Source organism: Lepus europaeus, unplaced genomic scaffold, assembly GCF_033115175.1.
Source record: "Lepus europaeus isolate LE1 unplaced genomic scaffold, mLepTim1.pri SCAFFOLD_3_1, whole genome shotgun sequence".
Lineage (NCBI taxonomy): Eukaryota > Metazoa > Chordata > Mammalia > Lagomorpha > Leporidae > Lepus > Lepus europaeus.
Genome location: NW_026909276.1, coordinates 10403876 through 10426516, shown reverse-complemented (window position 1 = coordinate 10426516; position 22641 = coordinate 10403876). Strand labels below are relative to the sequence as shown.

Here is a 22641-nt window from a genome sequence, read left to right as displayed (position 1 = left end):
GGATGCTGGCATTTCAGGCCAGGGCTTTAACCCATTGTGCCACCACAGTGGCCCAAAATCATGCATTTTAAGGTGATAAATTGGATGCTTCCAGAAGCATATTCACATTACTTGACAACAATGAACACCATTCATCTTTTTAATCTCCCTCAGGTGAAACTGACTGCATCAAACATTAAATCCCTGTTCCCTTAAACCAGACCCTGAGAGTCACTGTTGTACTCTGTAAATTTGCCTTTTCTGGCAATGCGATGTAAGTGGAATTACAAAATATTTGTTCTCTTTTTACTGGCTATGTCATGGAGCATTTAGTCCTCAAGGTTAAACTCTGTTGTAACATTTGTCAAATATTTTAGCAAAGCCCACTGATATTCTGATATATGTTGATATGATTTGAATATCATTTGTTTGGGATAATTCCCAATTTGAGTTATTAAGAACATAGGAATTCAATTTGACGATGGTATTTAAAGGTGGAGCATTTGAGATGTGATTAGGATTGGATGAGATCTTCAGGGTCAATCAGAATTAATTGGCTACTGAGGACAGAGACCAATGAGGCACTAGCATATCCACTGTCTCTATGTGATGCCTAGTGCTGCTTCTGAACTTTGTCGGTCAGAACCCCACAATCATATAAAGCCCGTCAGCATCATTTTCCATATTGATCCCATCATTTTACATTTACACCAAGAATGCATTAGAGTTTAGTTTCTCCAACCTTGCCTACATTTATTTAAATGGCTATTGCAGTGGATATAAAGTAGTATTTAATTGTGATTGTCATTTCCATTTATCTAATTACAAGTAGTGTTCAGAATTTTCTTATGTGATCATTAGCCATTTGTGTATCTTCCTTGTAGAAATGTCTGTTTAAATTTTTGTACATTTTGAAATCTGTTTTTATTGCTTTTGAGTTGTAGTGTTTTTTATGTACCATGTATTCTCAACACTAATCACATATGCATACAATTTACAATTATCTCTCCAATCAAATGGGTGTCTTTTTTATCCTTTTGAGTCTTTTGATATTCAGTAAATTTTAATTTTATATAATTCCTTTTGATATTTCCTTTTGTTGTCTATGGAATATAAAAGTTATAACAGATAAGCCACTGATAAGACAGTGTTGAAGTTCTTACCCAGCGTTTACTTTTTTTTTATTTTATTTTTTACTTATTTGACAGGTAGAGTTAGGCAGTGAGAGAGACAGAGACAGAGAGAAAGGTCTTCCTTCCACTGGTTCACCCCCCAAATGGTCACCTTGGCCGGCGCTGCGCCGATCCGCAGCCAGGAGTCAGGTGCCTCCTCCTGGTCTCCCATGCAGGTGCTGGGGCCCAAGCACCCGGGCCATCCTCCACTGCCTTCCCAGGCCACAGCAAAGAACTGGACTGGAAGAGGAGCAGCTGGGACTAGAACCCGGTGCCCATATGAGGGTGCTGCAAGGCAGAGGATTAGCCAAGTTAGCCACAGCTCCGGCCCCAGCCACCCAGTGTTTACTTGTAACAATTTAAATTGATAATCGTAGGTTTATATCATGACATAAACTCTGAGGTGATTGTTATTTGAAGTTAAAAATCAAAATAAATTAAACTGTTCAGTTAGAGTACTATTCTTTACCCATAATAACTTTCTCAGTGTTCCAAATAGGCTAACTTCTGTTAGCTAAGCAGATTGCTAAGGCCAGCCCACATTGAATGTGCATTAGGTTCTACCTCAAAGGTAGGAATAGAGAAGACATTTTGGACACCACAAATCTACAACTAATTTCATTGCTTGGTACAATATACTAAATGTATTTTCTAATTTCCTTTGTGATTTCTCCTTTCACTCATAGATTATTTAGAAGTCTGTTATTTCTTTTTTTCAAATTTATTTAATAATTTTTTTTCAAATTTATTTAATAAATATAAATTTCCAAAGTGCGACTTCTGGATTATAGTGGGTTTTCACCCTGTAACCTCCCTCCCACCCACAACCATCCTATCTCCCACTCCCTCTCCCATCCCATTCTTCATCAAGATTCATTTTCAATTATCTTTATATACAGAAGATCAACTTAGTATATACTAAGGAAATGTTTCAACAGTTTGCACCCATACAGAAACAAAAAGTATAAAGTACTGTTTGAATAGTAGTTTTACCATTTGTTTGCATAGTATAACACATTAAGGACAGAGATCCTTCAGGGGGAGTGGGTGCACAGAGACTCCCATTGTTGATTTAACAATTGACACTCTTATTTATGACATCAGTAATCACCCCAGGCTGTTATCATGAGGTGCTAAGGCTATGGAAGCCTCTTGAGTTCACCAACTCCAATTTTATTTAGACAAGGCCATATTCAAAGTGGAAGTTCTCTCCTTAAATATTGGGATCCTACTGGATTTCTTTTTTTCTGTTTCAATTGCAAATTTTATTTTTTGGCATAAAAGCTGATTTTTATTCCTAAAAGAATTGAAGCCATGTGAATGCCAAAAGTAAATAAAATATACCCATAATGTTAAAAAAAAAAAAAAAACAGAGCTAGGAAACTGATTTATCTGCCAGTTGTTGCAATATCAAAATAGTTCCATCTGAATGAGACTTAAAAGTTTAATGTATTGTGTTTTGGTGATTCCCAAATATGTACGTACTTAATATCTAAATATTAAAAATACTTCAGATGGGTACCACCCATTAGTTATCAATTTTCATGTTTATGTGACATTAACCATATTCACATTTTATCCAACTCATATTTTTTAAGTACAAAATGATATGAAGAATCTCACTTATCTTCACAGATCAAAGGATAAACTATGTTAACTTAGTTCTCAACACTAATAGGAAAAATTATGCATGTAATTCTGTAATAAAAAGACAAAGCTAACAGTGTAAGGTTGTGAGTTTTTAGTTTAGTGGTCCAAAGACTTGTAGGCCCACAAGAATCTCCTGGGAGTTGGTAAAACACAGATTGGACTGGTGCTGTAGTATAGTGTGCTAAGCCTCTGCCTGCAGCAATGGCATCTCATATTATCACCATCCATGTTTTGGTTGCTCCTCTTTCAATCTAGCCTCTGCTATGGCCAAGGAAAGCAGTAGAAGATGGCTCAGGTTCTTGGGCCCCTGCCACATGTGGGAGACCTGGAGGAAGCTCCTAGCTCCTGCCTTCAAATCAGCATAGTTCTGGCCATTGGTGCCAGTTGAAGGGTGAACCAGTGGATGGAAGACCTTTCTCTCTTTCTCTTCCTCTATGCCTGTAACTTTACCTCTCAAATTAAAAAAATAAATAAATAAAGAAGAAAAACAGATAGCCAGATCCCACAAGGGAGTTCCAAGTGACAGGATTGCACAGGGCCTAACAATGCATTGCAGCAAGTTTCCATGAGAGGCCAGTGATGCAGTCCAGGAGCCACAACTTGAGAATTACTGCTTTAGCTTTCTGAAAAGTAGCACAAATATTTCTGCTTTAAATTGTTCATATTATTAAGCCATCTCACAAGTAAAAAAGGAACTGGAAAGCTATTATTTACTAAAGTCTTTACTTAGAAATACCAATGTAATTATTGGCAGTTATCACCAACATCTAATTTGGCATGTCCTTGACAAAGAATGTAACTTGCAAGACAATTACCCTATTTCATGATGAATAACTAAGGCTGAGCGTGCCAAAGCTAAGTGACAGGACCATAATTCACTAGGAGGTTTACAGTCTCCAGCAATTGAGAACAAACCAGAATGTGCCTGGCACAGGGTCAGCTACATACAAAAAAGATGAATTAGACAGAGGCCTGTACTCAGATGTTCATTCTGGCAGGAAATGCAGCTTAAACAAAAAATAAGGCACAAAAGAAAAGCAGATGGAAGAAAGTTCACATCTACTTCAAGGTCAATGAACACCATTAGTGATTAAACTGTGAACCTCACTATTCATAATTTATTAGATTCTTTTTTGACTTTTGATTCCAGTAGTCTTACTTCTTAAACCTGATGGTCTTTTCTGAGATAAGAACCCATATTTGCAAAGTTCATAAATTTCTGAAAGGAGTTCTAGAAATACTTATAAAATGACAAGTTGATGGGCTGATCTTCCAGTCCATCTTGTTTATCTAAGACACATACTTGAATGTGGGCATTTGTGGTTAAGAAGTCTGTGTCCTCCTGAGGTTGACACCTGTCTCTGGCTCTCAACTCCAGCTTCCTGTAAGCATTAGGGACAGCCCAAGCAATTCGGCCTGTTATCTACATAAGAGATTTGCATTCAGTTCTTGGCACCCAGCTGCAGCTAGTTCACTTTTTTGTGGACCTCTGGGAAGTGACTCAGTGGATACAAGACTTCTCTTTCTGAAATAAATCAAAAAGAAATGTATTTGAAATGGGAGGGTACTTCAGAAAGTTCATAAAAAATGGAATTAAAAGGCAAATTTAGTTTGATGCACAAACTTTGAAGTCCATACCTGTTTTTAGTAATATGCATTGTCCAAAATTTCTGAAGTGCCCTCTTATAAACAAGGACCTATTTTTTTTTGAAAAACATAATATTCTTATTACTACTACCTCTCCTCACTTAAATATTTCCAATTTTAGTATATGTGTTGCCACAGTAAATACTGCACTGAAACCTTAACTACAGTTGTCTTTAAGGGTGTTCAGTTAGGGTGTCGGCATTATGTGGCATAGCAGGTAAAACCTCTGCCTACAGTGCTAATAGCCCATATGAGCATCAGTTTGAGTCTTGGCTGTTCCCTTTCTATTGCAGCTCTCTGATAATGTGACTGGGAAAGCAATGGAATATTGCTGAAGTCCTTGGGCCCCTGAACCCATGTTGGAGACCCACATGAAGCTCCTGGCTTCTGAATTCAGCCTGGCCTGGTACTGTCACAGCCATTTGGGGAGCTAACCATCATATGGAAGATTCATTCTTTCTCTCTCTCTGTCTCTCTCTCTCTCTTTTTCCCCACACTCCCCCCTTGTAACTCTGCCTTTCAAATAAAAATAAAATTAAATCTTAAAAAATAATATTTAGTTAGTTTGTTTTTAACTTGAAAGGTAGAGACTGAAACATCTTGTATCCAGTGGCTCATTCCCCAAATGTCCACAATAGTCTAGACTAGGCCAGGTTGAAATCAGAAATAAGGAGCCCAATTCAGATCCACCACATAGGTGTTAAGTACCCAAGTACTTGGGCCACCACTTGCTCCTTCCCATGTTGTATATTAGTAGGAAATGAAACTGGAAGTGGAGCTGGTACTTGGACCCAGGCACTGAAATATATGATGTGGGTGTCTCAAGTGGTATCTTTTTTATTTTAAAGATTTTATTTATTTGAAAGAGTTATAGAAAGAGGTAGAGACAGAGAGAGTGAGGATCCCATCCACTGGTTCATTCCCCAAATGGCCATAACCACCAGGGCTAAGCCAGGTCAAAGCCAGGCACCAGAAGCCTCTTCTAGGTCTCCCATGTGGGTACAGGGGTGCAAGCACTTGTGCCACCCTCCACTGCTTTCCCAGGCACATCAGCAGGGAACTGGATTGGAAGTGGAGAGCCCAGACTTGAACCACACCCATATGGAATTCTGGCACTGCAAGCTGGAGATTTAACCCACTATACTATACTACAGCACTGGCCCCATCAAGTGGAATCTTAAGTGTGTCACTCACCCCAAATATGTTTATTTTAATATATGGTATTCCTAACTTCACTCAAGACATTAGTATTAAAAGGAATTTCAACAACTTTTTGATAGAGAAGACAGAGACAGTCACAGAAGCACCAGTTTTCAAAAGTGTGGAAGAGCTAAATAATCAGAAAACAGCAGGAGCGGAGGATCAAGAAGTTGAGAAAGGAGTTTCAAGAATGATGCAGTCAATAGCATCAGGTATCTAGTTGAGGAATCTGACAAAAAAAATGCAATAAAAAAAAAACCTCATTTATGTGCCCTGGTCATTAAATCCTAAGAGCACAGAACCCATAACCGGATTAAGCTGGAGAATTATTTGAGATGAGGAATGAGAGACAGCAAGGATAACTGGTTTGAGAAGTGTGACTGTTGAAGGGAGTCACAGGGAGGGTTTTAGTACTAGCAGAATATTTATGGAAGGCTGAGAGACAATTGCTCTTTTGATTTGTTTTCAAGAAATATGACCTTAAAAGCCTTTATTTCTACTGATGTGTACTAATACTATGATAGCAATCAGAAATCTTGTTTTCATTCCAGCAAAAAGTACTACCATATAGCTTTTCAATTCCTTTGAACTGAACATAAAGGTCTCACTTTGCTGAGTAATGAATAGAAAGGACCAAGGTATCTGATGATGATTCAGTTGTTTTCTTAGCAACATTAATTTCTTCAGATAGGAGAGTCTCTTTCAGCTGTTATTCCTAGAAAATACTGGTATTTGGGCCTTGACATTTCCAGTCATGGCACATTTTAGATGATCTTTAATACTTTTTCTCCTATTCTTATCTGAATTTGTTCTGACTTTAGGAGAGAACTAATCATTTTGCTGGGGTTGCATCTATGTGATTAAGGGACAATTCTTCATTTCCAGTCTTGAGACAGGTTACATTCCAATCCCTTTCTTTAGGTCACTGACCCCCGAAATCATTTGAAGAGTTCTGCAAATTATCAAAGTATAAAACCTGTGAGGAAGGCATATGTGACAAAAAACCAGTTCCATTTTCAACAGGGATATCTTTAGGTCTATTCTGGTTCTTTGTGTGCTCATCAGTTTTTAATTCAGTAAAGTTACCCACAGTGGGGATGCTGAGTTTGTTTTCATTACTTTCTTAATAAAGATCACCAGTGGCAAAGTCTGTAATGTGTTTCCTATGTTCAGGAAGTTCCATATATTTTTGTTCCAGGTCATCAACATAACGTAAAAAGTTTTCAGTAAAGCTGTCATAATCACCAAACATGTCTTCACTGTCATTATGCTCAATCAGTTGCATAGCCCACAGTTTTCCACCTCTGGTGCTGTGCCACCATCTCCTCCTCCCCCTTATTATCACCTGCCTTGAGCTCCACAGCTAGGTGGCAAAAATTATTGGAGCATTTCTATTTCAGACAGACACCTGCCTGTGGATGTGGGAACCACCTTTATCCATGACATGGGTTGAGAGATCTGCCACTTTGTCATCCCTAATGACCCAGCCGCCATGCTCAAGAGGACAATGGGAGGTGGGGTGGAAGTAGTTACAGGGGCACACTGTGCTGGAATCTCCAGCCAACATTGCTAAAACACCTCAAGTTAATGCCCGGGTACATCAGACAGGGCACAAGCATAGGTGCCCAGCCTTTCCTCATCCAGTCAGGTCTGGATTTCTTCTTTCTTATCAATTTGTAACTAATGCCATGTGATTAGGTAGAATAATTTGTGATTTTAGTCTTATTTATGGGTCAGTATATGTGCTGTCTTTGTGTGTGTTGCACAGGGTGGTCTAAAAATACTAATTAGGTCAACATTTTGTCATTCACATTTTGATTGATTATTTCATATATTATAAACTGAGTATCAATTATCAGATAATATTTGATTTTTAAAATTTCTTTCTTCTGTGAATTCTGTCTCATGTCCTTTGAGGTTGTTTTTAGGCATACTGACATAATTATGTTATCATCATGAAATATTATTTATTATGACAAAAAGTCTCTTAATACCTCTGGTCTTCTATTTCTTCTTGATGCTTTGCTGCTAAATAAGGCATCCAATTGAGCTTTTTATGATTAATGTTTTTATTGTGTATCCTTTTAAATTTAATTTATTGATTTGGGAGGGAGAGAAGACATACACACTTCCACACAGATATAGGAAGGTAGGTAGGTAGATATAGGTAGGTAGGTAGGTAGGTAGATAGAGATAGGGAGGGAGAGAGAAGTCTTGCTTATGGGTTTACTTCCCAGATAACTGCAATGTATGGGTATATGGCTGGGGCTGGGTTTGCCTCAATCCATGAGCTGGGAGTTCAATCAGCATCTTTACTGTGTGTGGCAAGAACCTAATTCCGTGAGCCATCCCCACAGATTACTAGGTTATTCGGATGCAGGAAGTAGGAATCAGGAGCTAGAGTGGGCATCAAACCCAAGTACTCCAGTGTGATTCATAGGCATCTTAACTGATACCCTAAATTCTATGTTAAATGTGTACAACCATAAAACATTTTAAATATTTAATTGTAGTGCTCCTATTGATTGTTTCACTCAGTGTCATAGACTAAGGAGTGTACCTCCCCAAATCTGTATTTGGATATGTTAAACTCCATGTGTCTGCATTTGGAAATAGAACCTTCAAATGGATAATTAAGGTTGATTGAGATTCTATAGGTGGGCCTTAATCCCATTCAACTTGGTCTTTGTCGGGGAGAAACCAGTGATGAGAGCATACAAAGAAGAGGCCATATGAGGACATCATGAGAAGTTGGCTATTCTTAAATGGAAAAGACCTCAGAAAAAAATGAAATCTGCAAGCACCTTGTTTTTTTTTTTTAATTTAAAGATGTATTTATTTATTTCAAAGTCAGAGTTAAACATAGAGAGAAGGAGAGACAGAGATAGGTCTTCCATCTGCTGGCTCACTACCCAATTGGCCACAATGGCTGGAGCTGCACTGATCAGGAGCCAGGATCTTCTTCCGGGTCTCTCAAGCAGGTACAGGGTCTCAAGGACTTGGACCATCTTCATCTTCTAACTGCTTTCCCAGGCCATAGCAGATGGATGGGAAGTGGAGCAACCAGAACTCTAACTGGTGCCCATATGGAATGCCCACACAGCAGATGGCAGCTTTACCCACTAAGCCACAGTGCCAACCCCAGCATCTCGTTCTTAAACCATCATTCTACAGAATCATGAGAAAATAAATTTCTGTTAAGTTGCCCTCTCTATAACATAGTATTATAGCATCTCTGTTAAATGAATACACTACTTTGTTGCATTAATTTACTTTGATGTGTAATACTGATATGCTTTAATTTGTTACTCATGGCTTTAAAAATTACATTGAGAATAATTTATCCCAATATCTTTGGAGAAATATTGTACTGCTTCATATGGAATATAGATTTTTCTATTGAATAATTAAATTTTTTCCAACTTTTGTTTAATATATATAAATTATCAAAGTAAAACTTTTGGATTATAGTGGCTTTTCCCCCCATTACCTCACTCCCACCTGCAACCATCTCATCTCCCACACCCGTCCCATTCTTCATCACAATTCACTTTCAATTCGCTTTATATACAGAAGATCAACTTAGTATATACTAAGTAAAGATTTTAACATACTGCACCCACACAGACACACAAAGTATAGAGTACTGTTTCAGTAGTAGTTTTACCATTACTTTGCATAGTACAACACATTAATGACAGAGGTCCTACATGGGGAGCAGGTGCACAGTGACTCCTGTTGTTGATTTAACAATTGACATTCTTATTTATGATGTCAGTAATCACACAAGACTCTTGTCATGAGCTGTCAAGGCTATGGAAGCCTCTTGAGTTCAGAAACTGATCTTATTTAAACAAGGCCATATTCAAAGTGGAAGTTCTCTCCTCCCTTCAGAGAAAGGTAATTCCTTCTTTGATGTGCTCTTTCTGCTGGGATCTCACACAGAGAGATCTTTCATTTAGGTCATTTATTGATTGATTGATTGATTGATTTTGCCACAGTGTCTTTGCTTTCCATGCCTGTGAAACTCGCATGAGCTTTTTAGCCAGATCCAAATGCCTTAACAGCTGATTCTGAGGCCAGAGTTCTGTTTAAGGCATGTGCTATTCTATGAGTCTGCTGTCTATACTGCTTTCCATGTAGGATTATTCTCCTTTTTAATTCTATCAATTATTATTTGAAGACACTGGTCTTATTTATGTGATCCCTTTGACAATCCTATCTTTTTGATCAACTAGGAACTTAAAGTGATTGCTTTAACAAGTAAGATAGTATTGGTACATGCCACTTTGATGGGATTGAATTGCAATCTCCTGGCACATTTCTAGCTCTACCATTAGGGGTAGTCCAAGTGAACATGTGCCGAATTGTACATCTCGTCCCTCTCTTATTCCCACTTTTATATTTAACAGGGCTTACTTTTCAGTTAAATTTAAACACCTAAGAACAATTGTGTGTTAACTAAAGAGTTCAACCAATGGTATTAAGTAGGAGAAAAAAATACTAAAAGGAATAAAATAGTAAGTTGCTCCTCGACAGTCAGGACAAGGGCTGATCAAGACATTGTTTCTCATAGTTTCCATTTCGCTTCAACAGGTTTCCTTTTAGGTGCTCAGTTGTCACCGATCAGGGAGAACATATGATATTTGTCCCTCTGGGACTGGCTTATTTCACTCAGCATGTTTTCCAGATTCCTCCATTTTGTTGCAAATGACCGAATTTTATTATTTTTTTTTTACATTGAGGTGCAGACAGCTCTTTTATTTGCCAATTTAATTTCCTTTGGGTAAAATTCAAGGAGTGGAATGGCTGGGTTGTGTGGTAGAGCTATATTCAAGTTTCAGAGGAATCTCCAGACTGTCTTCCAGAGTAGCTTTACCAGTTTGCCTTCCCACCAACAGTGGATTAGTGATTTCATTCTTTTTTAAATCTAAGATTACATACTGTATATGTACCCAATTTCTTAATACAGTCATCAATTGATGGACATCTGGGTTGATTCTATATCTTGGTTTTTGTGAACTGAGTTTCAGTAAACATGGACTATTCATATGCCAATTTCATTTTATTTGGGTAAATTCTCAGGACTAGGATTGCTAGGTCATGTGGTAGATCTATTTTCAATTTTGTATCATTGTTTTTTGAATCTCAGTTCTGCTTTCTTGTTTTTTTTCTTTTTAAGATTTATTTATTTATTTGAAAGGCAGAGAGAGAGAGGTCTTCCATCTGCTAGTTCACTCCCCCAGATGTCTACAATGGCTGGAGATGTGCTGATCCTAAACCAGAAGCCAGGAGCATCTTCTGGGTCCCCAACGTGGGTGCAGTGGCCCAAGGATTTGGATCATCTTCCACTGTTTGCCCAGGCCACAGCAGAGAGCTGGATCAGAAAAGGAGCAGCCAGGACTCTTAACTGGTGCCCATATGAGATGCTGGCATTGCAGGCAACAGCTTTTACCCACTACAGCTCAGTGCTGGCCCCGTTTCTTAAGTTTTGCGTGTTGTATTGTCAGCTTCATTCATTTCCAAGAATTCTTTGGTTTCTCATTTGATTGCTTCTGTGAATCACTGTTCATCATTCAATATTGTGTTATTCAGTCTCCATATATTTGCATATTTTCTAGAGATTCTTACAATCTAAATTTCCAGCTTTATCCCATTGTGGTCAGAAAAGACACATAGTATGATTTCAATAATTTGGGTTTGCTGAGACTTGCTTTACAGCCTAGCATATAGTCTATCCTAGAGAAGGTTCCATATAGTGATGAAAAGAATGTGTATTCTGCAACTGTGAAATATTCAGTAGATATCTGTTCAGTCCATTTGGTCCATAGTGTTTTTTTTTAACTTCTATTTAATGAATATAAATTTCCAATGAACAGCTTATGGATTACAATGGCTTCCCCCCCATAACTTCCCTCCCACCCGCAACCCTCCCCTTTCCTGCTCTCTCTCCCATTCCATTCACATCAAGATTCATTTTCAATTCTCTTTATATACAGAAGATCAGTTTAGTATATATTAAGTAAAGATTTCAACAGTTTGTCCCCACATAGCAACTCAAAGTGAAAAATACTGTTGGAGTACTAGTTATAGCATTAAATAACAGTGTACAGCACATTAAAGACAGAGATCCTACATGATATTTTTTAAAAATTGATTAATTTTCTATGCAATTTCCAACTTAACACCAGGTTTTTTTTTTTCATTTTCAATTATCTTTATATACAGAAGATCGATTCAGTATATGCTAAGTAAAGATTTCATCAGTTTGCACCCACACAGACACAGAGAGTGTAAAAATACTGTTTTAATACTAGTTATAGCTTCATTTCACATTGGACCACACATTAAGGACAGATCCCACATGTGACATAAGTACACAGTGACTCCTGTTGTTGATTTAACAATTTGGCACTCTTGTTTATGGCGTCAGTAATCTCCCTAGGCTCTAGTCATGAGTTGCCAAGGCTATGGAAGCCTTTAGGGTTCTCTGGCTTTGATCTTATTCCGATAGGGTCATAGTCAAAGTGGAAGTTCTCTCCTCCCTTCAGAGAAAGGTACCTCCTTTTTGATGGCCCTGTTCTTTCCACTGGGATCTCACTCGCAGAGATCTTTCATTTAGGTCTTCTTTTTTTGCCAGAGTGTCTTGGCTTTCTATGCCTAAAATACTTTCATGGGCTCTTCAGCCAGATCTAAATGCCTTAGGGGATGATTCTGAGGCCAGAGTGCTATTTAGGACATCTGCCATTCTATGAGTCTGCTGTGTATCCTGCTTCCCATGTTGGATCCTTCTCTCCCTTTTTGATTCTATCAGTTAGTATTAGCAGACACTAGTCTTGTTTGTGTGATCCCTTTGACTCTTAGACCTATCAATATAATCAATTGTGAACTGAAATTGATCACTTGGACTAGTGAGATGGCATTGGTATATGCCACTTTGATGGGATTGTATTGGAATCCCCTGGCATGTTTCTAACTCCCATAGTGGTTTTTTTTTAAAGATTTATTTATTTTTTTAAAAGTCAGAATTACACACAGAGAGAAGAGAGGCAGAGGGAGAGAAGTCTTCCATCTGATGGTTCACTCCCCAATGGGCTGCAATGGCCAGAGCTGCACCGATCTGAAGCCAGGAGCCAGGAGCTTCTGCTGGGTCTCCCACGTGGGTGCAGGGACCCAAGGACTTGGGCCATCTTCCACTGCTATCCCAGGCCACAGCAGAGAGCTGGATCAGAAGAGGAAAAGCTGGGACTAGAACCGGCACCCATATGAGATGCCGGCGCTTCAGGCCAGGGCATTAACCTGCTGCACCACTGTGCTGGCCCTGGTCCATAGTGTTGATTAGCTCTCATATTTCTTTGTTGGTTTTCTGTCAAGTTGATCAGTCGATTGATGAAACTAGATGTTGAAGTCCTCCATTATTGGACTCCATGTTTCTCTTTATGTCAATTAAATATTATTTTAAATAGCCTGGTGCTCTGGCATTGGTGTATATATTGGATGTTTATTATAGTCATGTCTTCCTGTTAAATTGATCCCTTAATTATAGCATAGTACCCTTCTTTGTGTCTTTAAATGAGAGTTACACACAAAGAGAAGGAAAGGTAGAGAGAGAGAGAAGTTGTCCATCTGCTGGTTCACTCCACAGTTGGCCTCAATAGCTAGAGCTGAGCCATTCTGAAGCCAGGAGCCAGGAGCTTTTTCAAGGTCTCCCACACAGGTGCAGGGGCCCAAGGACTTGGGCCATCTTCTGCTGCTTTTTCAGGCCCATAGCAGAGAGCTGGATTGGAAGTGGAACAGCCGAGACTTGAACCGACACCCACATGGGATGCTGGAACTGCAGATGGTGGTTTTACCCACTATGCCACAGCACCAGCCCCTGGTGACATATTCTTTCAATTTCTGTTTGTTATGGAGAGTTCTTTTTTCACCTTCATTCATAAATGAGAGCTTTGCAGGATATAGTATTCAGGGGTGACAGTCTCTGCATTCTCTCCTAGCCTGTAGAGTTTCTGATGAGAAATCACCTGTGTCTAATTGGATATGTTTCTGAAGGTAATCATGTTTCTCTTGTGTACATTTGATAATTTTTATTAATGCTTTACTGTTGAAAGTTTGACTGCAAAGTATCATGGTGGAAATCTTTTCTGTCATGTGTATTAAGAGTTCTGTGTGCTTCCTGTACTTAAGTGTATCTTTCTTTCTCCAGGTTAGGGGACTTTTCCATAATTACTTCACTGAATATACCTTCCAATCTATTCTCTCTTTCCATACTTTCAGAAAATCCAAAGACCTATATGTTGGGTCATTTGATAGTATCCCATCAAAAAATTTTTAACTTCCAATTTCATCCTTTTTTTTTTAATCCATGACATTTCCTAAGATTTACCTTCCCACTCAAATACTTTTTCTTCTGCTTCACAAGTATGTTGTTAAGAATTCCACTGCATTTCTTATTTGACATTAACTTCTTTAGTTATAATATTTTCTTTGGTTTCTCTTCTAAATCTCTGTTTCACAGGTATGTTTTTCTTCCAAGTTATATATGGATTTCTTTAACTCATTGGATTTCACATTTCATCCACTGCATAAAAAAATCAGAAGTGAATTCTATTCTTTTTTAAACAAATCCCCAACCTTTTCCCTTGGATATCTAGTTTCATGCTTTGGAAATCTAGGAATATATAATATTACTGTTGAGAAAAATTCCTGTAAAATTTTTCTGATACAATGATTCCTCTCCCTTTCAAGAATTATTTTAAAACTTTACAATATTGTTTAGTCTCGATCTTTAAATCCTACCCCATTACTCTGGGTAAAGAAAAACTCCATTCACAAAAGTTATGGTCATGACTGGATGTTTGGGCAGCCTTCTTCTCCATTAAACTTTTCATTTTCATTTGTTTGAGGTGATCCTTCCTCGTCAGGTCCCTGTTCAGGTGCCCCTTGCTGTGAACCATGCAGCAACTCTGCAGGTTGAAGAGGTGATGGTGTGCAATGAAAGGAAAACAAAAGTTTATAGAAAAGTAGGGGCCAGCAGGACTCTCTCCAAGAGAGGAGCAGGAACCTCTCTCTGCCTTGCCCTGTGGCTTTTAGTTTTGCCCTTTTCATTTTAAATTATTTGACAGGTAGAGTTACAGACAGTGAGAGAGAGAGAGAGACAGAGAGAAAGGTCTTCCTTCCATTGGTTTACTCCCCAAATGGCTGCTACAGCCGGTGCTGTGCCAATACAAAGCCAGGAGCCAGGTGCTTCTTCCTGGTCTCCCACGTGGGTGCAGGGGCCCAAGCACTTGGGCCATCCTTCACTGCCTTCCCGGGCCACAGCAGAGAGCTGGACTGGAAGAGGAACAACTGGGACTAGAACCCAGTGCCCATATGGGATGCCAGTATTGCAGGCAGAGGACTAGCCAAGTGAACCATGGTGCTGGCCCTAGTTCTGCCAAATCCCCTTGCTGACACCAGGACAAGCCTCTGCTTAACTAGAAACAGCATTCTCTACACACAGATCTTGACCAGATGCCATGTGATCACCACCTGACCCAGAAAGAGGAAGAGAGTAGAACATTTGAGTAAAAAATGTCCTTGAACTTGTTACATCCCTGGAGGTGAGTGGGCCGTGGCCCACTGCTGGCTTTCCAAGCTGCAATGTCCCAGATTAGACTGTTCACATAACTCCCAGCTTCATCCTGCTGCATTCCTCAAAGGGCTGCAGTGATAGTTTCCACCTGGCCTCTGGCAATGTCTCTCTTTGGTCTCTTCCTCTCTAAGTAGCCATTTAGTCCTTCCCCATTTGCCTCCATTGGAGGACATTTAAAGTGCAAATATCTTTAAGTAACTATCACATTGTATTGAAGCACCCTGTGCCTCAGGGAGTGAGTACTCATTTTCATGTAAAAATAATAATTATTCTAATTGTTGCAGGATACACTATGATGCTTATGAACATACTTTATAAACAAGTTTACAAAAATAGCACATAAAATTTATTGGGTCAAGTATATAAATGAAATATTAATTATCAGTTCCTTGGACAATTTTTTTTAAAAAGATTATTTATTTATTTGAGAGGTAGAGTTACAGATAGAGAGAGGGAGAGACAAGGAGACAGGTTTTCTATCCACTGGTTCACTCCCTAAATGGCTACAATGGCTGGAGCTGGGTCAGTATAGAAATGAGGAACTAGAAGCTTCTTCCGGGTCTTCCACATGAGTGCAGGGGCCCAAGCACGTGGACCATACTCTACTGCTTTCCCAGGCCAACACCAGAGAGATGGATAAGAAATGGAGCATCTAGGACTCCACCCAGCACTTATATGGGGTACCAGTGCTAACAGCAGAGGCTTGACCTACTACGCCATAGTGCCAGGCCCTCCTTGAACACTTTCACTGTCTTCATCTCATCATAGCCCAGGACCACTCACCTAGATGTAGTGGAGTTTTTTTCCCAGTACCTGGCCTGTGTTCTTTGCTATTTACCACCATTCTTGTTGCATCTTAACATAAACACATTCTCGCATAAGATGTCACCATCTTTGGTGTTTCAATGAACAGTAATCGGATAATAGAGAGAAATATATTGCTTTAAATTTTTGAAAAAGGATTTATATTACTTGAACGATAATTAAAGAGAGATCTTCCATCCACTGGTTCACTCCTCCAGTGACCACAATTGCCAGCTCTGGGCCAGACCAAAGCCAGGAACCTGAAGCTCCAATTGTGTCTCTCACATGGGTGGTAGGGTCCCAAGTACTTGCAACAACTCCTGCACCTTTCCCAGGCACATTAGCAGGAAGCTGGATTGGAAGTATAACAGCCATAACTCAAAACATTGATCTTAAGGGATGCCAGCATCACAAGAAAGAACTTAACCCATTGAGACAAAACATTGCTCTCTCCCCAAATCTATTTTAAAGGAATTTTCTTTTTACCTTGGACAGTCTTGAGCATGTGTCTTTTTTAATTCATCTTGCATGCTAGTTTTGTTTTCCATTTATACTTATGTTTATTGATTACCATGTGAACAGATTTCAGAATCATTAGAAGAAACCCCAGTTCTAGAATATTAAGGGAAACCCTATTGTGATTTTGGAATTTTAAAATTATTTTAAGGGTAGGGTAGTTTCATTGTGATTTTTCTCTCTGTTGCCATATAGATTACAGAGGAAACTGTTATATATAAGTAGCAAATAAGACACTCAGAAAAATCCACTTCCAGTCTTTGTGATTAGTGATCCAGGACTGATATGTTGAGGATGAATGTGCTGTTACAGGTGTTGGTGTCATTTGAAGACCTGGCTGTGGACTTCACCAAGGAGGAATGGCAGAACATGAATCATTCTCAGAGGACCCTGTACAGGGATGTGATGCTAGAAATCTATAGCATCCTACTGTCCTTGGGTAAGTAAAAACTAGCTCGTACCCAACTACAGTTATTTTTTCTCAGTTGAGAATTCAACAATTTATAAGGCTTCATATGGGGTTGGTATAGGATTTGAGGCCGTGAAAAAAATTCTTCCCTCTAGAAAGCAATTCAACTTAGCCTTTTTCTGGCACTGCTTCTGGGCCCAAGCTGTTGTCTCTCAAAACCCGAAGTTAGTGGTTTCACAAAGTCAAACATTATTTCTTATTAAAAGGGCACTGCATTAACAAGCCTGAGGTGATCTTCAAGTTGGAACAAGGAGCAGAACCATGGATGGTAGAAAAACCCCTGAACCAGAGCCTTCCAAGTAAGTGAGCACATGTTGGTCAGGGTGACTGGGACAGAAAGCTCAGCAGATGCTGACTGCAGCATTACACACTAACTTTTCCTAAATCCCAGACTTTCTGCCAGCTGGTGTCATACATGCAACAAAGGCATTCTACAGCCTCCAGGAAAGGCTGCCATGCATATATCCATCTAGCTGCTTTCCTGCTCTTGCTGAATATTTTCTTGGATTAACCAAAATGCAAGTCTTTTCTGGCTCTTATAAAGTGATTTTCTAGGTTTGATACATCCCCCAAATTCTAACTTGTCTTTCTTCCTACTTTCATAGCCTGTTCTGTGGAATTTATTCAATTATTTATTCATTCTTTCAGTGCTTATTAATTGGCCAGCTCACAGACAATGTTTTACTACTTGCTGAAATTGAATTTCCACTTCTGGCTTTGAACAGACACAGGCTTTGTTATTGCTCAAATCTGTGGATGAAACTACTGAATGGGAGCTCTCTCATTGTCTCTGTAAAATAAATAAGAAAATAATAGGTTTTGCAAATATTTAAAAGGTGAAACAGCTCTGTCCTTATTCTTTCTGGCTCTCATTCTCTCATTCTCTGACCCATAAGTAAATAAAAAAAGAGCCTTTGTATTGTGACATCAGAAATCATGATACTAAGCATGACCTTACATAGGAACATGAAAATTGGTGGTCCTGTGCTCACCAGGAGATTGATATCTAAGGACAAGTGTACCTGTGAATTCTATTGAGCAGCTCACATTTGTTTGGGAGGAGAGTTTGAATTCCTCTTTCTTTTTTTTTTTATAAAAAGGTATACTTTATTTTTTAAAGGCAGAATGAGAGACAGAAGAAGATCTTCATTCTGCTGGTTCACTCCTCAAATGGCCATATTGGCCAGGGCTGTACTAGGCTGAAGCCAGGAGCCTTAAACTCCATCTGGGTCTGATAAATGCATGGCAGGGGACCAAGTGCTTGAGTCATTTTCCATTCCTTTACCAGGTCCATTAGCATGGAGCTGGATCAGAAGCAAAGCAGCTAGTTCTCAAACTAGCATTGCAAGTATGGGATGCTGGTATTGCAGAAAGTAGCTTGTGCTGTGCCATAATAACCCTCTCCTTTTTTAAAAATAATTCTAAAATGGGAAAGAGATAAATGCATAAAGGACTCAGGTTTTCTTTGAAAGTAGTTGACAAGAAATCCTCCAACACAGAAATCAAAAACATTCAAAACTTCAAATTGTCAAACAGCAGTGTATAAACCAGGAAGTGATAACAGAATACCAGAATGAATTGGAAAAAAATTCTCACAGAAGAAGAACATAGTGTGCATGGCAGGACCTATTCTATTAATCCTGTACGAAGAGCATGCCCATGACAATATATCAGGATTTTCCATACTTTTCTGGTACTGTGATGCTGAAGGTATCAAATTCCTTCAGGAATATGGGGCAATCTGTCATAGCTTGCAGGTAAAAGGCTATTTTATATTTGCAAAAGCTAATAGATGCCTACAGCCATTCCCTTGGGAAGATTAAGCATGACACTACAATAGGACCTGATTAAGAGACAGACACATGTCCCCTTCCTGCATCTGCAAGTAAGTGATCTAATAAAGCTATCCCATTTTCAAGACGAAAATATCAGTGGAGAAGCACAGATCACACCATTTAAAAATAATCATGGTAATTGTGAAACTCAGACATAGAAATAAAGTGAGAGACAGGGAGATCTTTCATCTGCTGGTTTACTTTCCAAGTGACTGCAACTATTGAAGCTAGACAAGGCTGAAGCCAGGATCCAGGCGCTTCTTCCAAATCTCACATCTGTGCAGGGGGCCCAAGGGCTTGGACCATCTTTCTCTGCTTTCCCAGGTGCATTAGTGGAGAGCTGGATTGGAAGTGGAGCATCTAGTACTTGAACTTGTGCACATATGGGATGCCAGCATTGCAAGTGGGGACATAAACCATTAAGCCATAGTGCAAGCCCCCAAATACATCATTATCATAACAAAATAAAGTAGAGAAAAATAATAGGGAAAAGTAATGTCCACTGGAAAGTACTCAACATACTATTTCATTTAGAGAAGTGATTGGATATTTTTATGAGATGTTTTTCCACCTTCAAAAATGGTTATTTATCAGAATATTCTTGCAGCGTAGTGGGTAAAGATACCACCTGCAATGTTGGCATCCCCTTTGGAGGCTGGTTTGTGTCTTGGATACTCCACTTCCTATCCATCTACATGCTAATGTGCCTAGGTAAATAGTGGAAGATGGCCCATGTGTTTGTAACCCTGCCACAAATGTGGGAGACCCAAAGTTCTTGACTCTTGGCTTTTTTCTGGTGTGGCCCATGTGCATTATGGCCATCTGGAAGTGAACCAGCAGATGGAAGATATCTCTCTCTTTCTCTCTCTCTCAAAATCTCTCTCTCTCTCCTATTCTCTCTCTTTAACTGCTTTTCAGGGTTTGAATTTTCAAAGTCAGAGTTACACAGAGGAAGAGATAGAATCATGCCCTCTACCGGTGCACTCCTCAAATGGTTTCAATAGCCAGGGTGAAGCTAAGAGTTAGGAGATTCTTATGGGTCTCCCACATAAGTTCAGGGACCCAAGCACTTGTGGTATATTCTGCTGATTTCCCAGACACAGTAACAGAGAGCTGGATTGTAACTGGAGTAGCATGGCCTTGAACCAATGCCTATATAGCATGCTGGCATAGCAGGTGGTGTTTTTACCTGTTGTGCCACAATGCTAGCCCCAATAAATCTGAAAATATACAAATTAAATTCTTTATGTTATTTTCATCCACTTGAAAGAATGGCAGTTAGAGCAGGAGAGAGAAATATCTTCCATTCTTTGATTTACTGCCAAATTTCCTGAACCATTAGTAGTAGACCAGTCTGAAGCAAAAAGTCTGCAATGATATCTAGACTTTTCAAGTGTATATCCAGGTATTTCAAGTGAGTGGCAGAGTTGCAAGCACTTGAAGCATTATTCACTGTCTACAAGGATGTATGATCAGCAAACTATATTGAAAGCAGAGTAGCCGAGGCTCAACCTAGCACAGTTAGGGGAAGCAGGCATCTCAAGCAGTGGCTTGACCCACTTGCCCAACTTAAAAAATATTTAAGGTAGTTAAGAATATTTTTGAATATTGAGAAAACTATTGTAAAAACCACCAAATGGTAATAAATGAATAACTTCTACTGATGTTAAATCCATGCAACTAAGATAACAATAAACTTACTTTTCAACAAGCATTCCAAAAGAAACAGTTTGATATGGTTCATGAATTTGGTTACTTTTTTCTCATTGCAGTTGCCAACAGAAAGGATGACCTTATCAAAACCAACCAGAAAAGTGAAGAAGTAAATTTGAGGCAAGTTGTAATTACAAAAGTATCTCAACTCCCAAGAGAGTTGAATTCAGAAATAAAAAAGAAAAGATTTAATTTAACCTCAGGACATATTTGTAAACTGAATACATAAATGGAAAATAGTTTAGGAAAGAAACCTGAGGTATATGACTTATTGAATGTTCTACTCTCTAGGGGACCTGATGAAATACCACCTGGAGAGAAACCTCATGGACCTAATGTCACTGAGAACTCACTCCAATACTTGGAACATCTTAGTCAACATCACCAGATTCAGAATATACATCAGGCTTTTGAACACAATGGCCAAGGGAAATGCTGTAACAGGAAGAGACTATCCTTTGAATGTGAAAGGATTTGTGTGGAACATACCTCTAATAAATCAACTGTCATTTTAGGAAACAAAACACTGGTTGAAAGTAAAAATTTCCATAAAAATGTCTATCTCAGTAAATGTCAGAAAGCAGGAGAGAAACTCCATGGATCTTTTGAGTATGATGAATCTCTGAATTACAAATCAGATCTTACAATGTATCAGAGAACACATATGGGGGAAACTGTCCATATATGTAAGCACTGTGGGAAATCTTTCAGCTGTAAATCCTGCCTTACTACCTATCACAGAACTCACATAGGGGAAAGTCTCATTGAGTGCATTGAATGTGGGAAAAGCATCTACCAGAAGTCAGACATCTCTAGAGACCAGAGAATTGCCACAATGGAAAATCTTCATGAATGCAGTGAGTGTGGAAAAGCCTTGTATCAGAAGTCATACCTCATTAAACACCAGAGAATCCACACAGGAGAGAAACCTTATGGATGTAAGATATGTGGAAAAGCATTTTGTCAGAATTTACAACTTAGTACACATCAGAAAATTCACACAGGGGAGAAACCTTATGAATGCAATGAATGTGGAAAAGCCTTTTATCGGAAGTCACATCTCATTATGCATCAGAGAACTCACACAGGGGAGAAACCTTACAAATGTAATGAGTGTGGAAAAGCCTTTTCCCAGAGTTCAGTCCTCAATAAACATCAGATAATTCACACAGGGCAGAAACCTTATAAGTGCAATATATGTGGAAAAGCCTTTCATTGGAAGTCAAGTATCATTATACATCAGAAAATTCACACAAGGGAGAAATCTCATGAATGCAATATTTGTGGAAAACCCTTTTGCCCCAGGACTGCCCTCATTAGCTGTAAGAGAAATCATACAAAGGAGAAACCATGATTGTAACGAGTGTTGAAAATCATTTTACCACAGGTCTTCCCTCATTAACTATCAGAATTCACACAAAAGAGAAACCTTATGAATGCAATATGTGTGGAAAAGCATTTTGCCAGAAGTCTCAACTCATTTTTCATCAGAGCACGCACACAGGGAAAAAAAAATCTTATAAATGCAAAAAATGTGGAGAAACAGTTTTCCAGAATTCAAGGCTCAGTAGTCATAAAATTCACAGAGAAGGAAACATTTTAAATTGACTAAATATAAAAAGGACATATTTTCCAGGAATTGCACGTCAGCATACATGACAGAATTCACACAAAGAAAAAAACCGTGATAATGGAATCTTTGTGAACAATTACTTTGAGAGAAGTCTTCAGCACACATGAGAAAAATCACAGGAGAAGATATGTGGATATAGATGAAAATTTTCTACCATAGGCCAGCTGTCATTATCTATCAGAGAACTTACAGAGGAAAATCTCTACACATGCAATGGAAGTGGAAAATCCATTTACTCAAAGACAAGATTCAGCAAAAATTACCGAATTTTGCAAAGAATGCACTATATACACATATTGGATGTGAAAAAAAATGTTTTTGCAAATCAGACTTCAACAGATTTTAGGGTTTTCACAGGAGGATGTAACGAGCTATGAAGACCTACTGTG

At 38.8% G+C, this 22641-nt stretch overlaps 1 protein-coding gene and 1 pseudogene across 3 annotated transcripts; one reads left to right on the top strand and one right to left on the bottom strand.

Annotated features, from left to right (window-relative positions):
• Positions 1–6144: 6144 nt before the first annotated feature.
• LOC133755190 (helicase POLQ-like) lies at positions 6145–7089 on the bottom strand (annotated as a pseudogene).
• A 6556-nt stretch (positions 7090–13645) lies between these two features.
• Positions 13646–22197, top strand: LOC133755129 (zinc finger protein 717-like). 3 transcript variants are annotated; one of them, XM_062185402.1, is made up of 5 exons: positions 13646–13700; positions 16915–17041; positions 17278–17370; positions 20679–20739; positions 20911–22197. In XM_062185402.1, the coding sequence occupies exons 1-5, from the start codon at positions 13689–13691 to the stop codon at positions 21971–21973; spliced, it is 1356 nt and encodes a 451-aa protein (XP_062041386.1). In that variant the 5' UTR covers positions 13646–13688; the 3' UTR covers positions 21974–22197. The 3 variants fall into 3 exon arrangements, with proteins under 3 accessions (XP_062041386.1, XP_062041387.1, XP_062041384.1); XM_062185400.1 differs by lacking the exon at positions 13646–13700 and having other exon boundaries at positions 16819–17041; XM_062185403.1 differs by lacking the exons at positions 13646–13700; positions 17278–17370 and having other exon boundaries at positions 16817–17041.
• Positions 22198–22641: the final 444 nt, after the last annotated feature.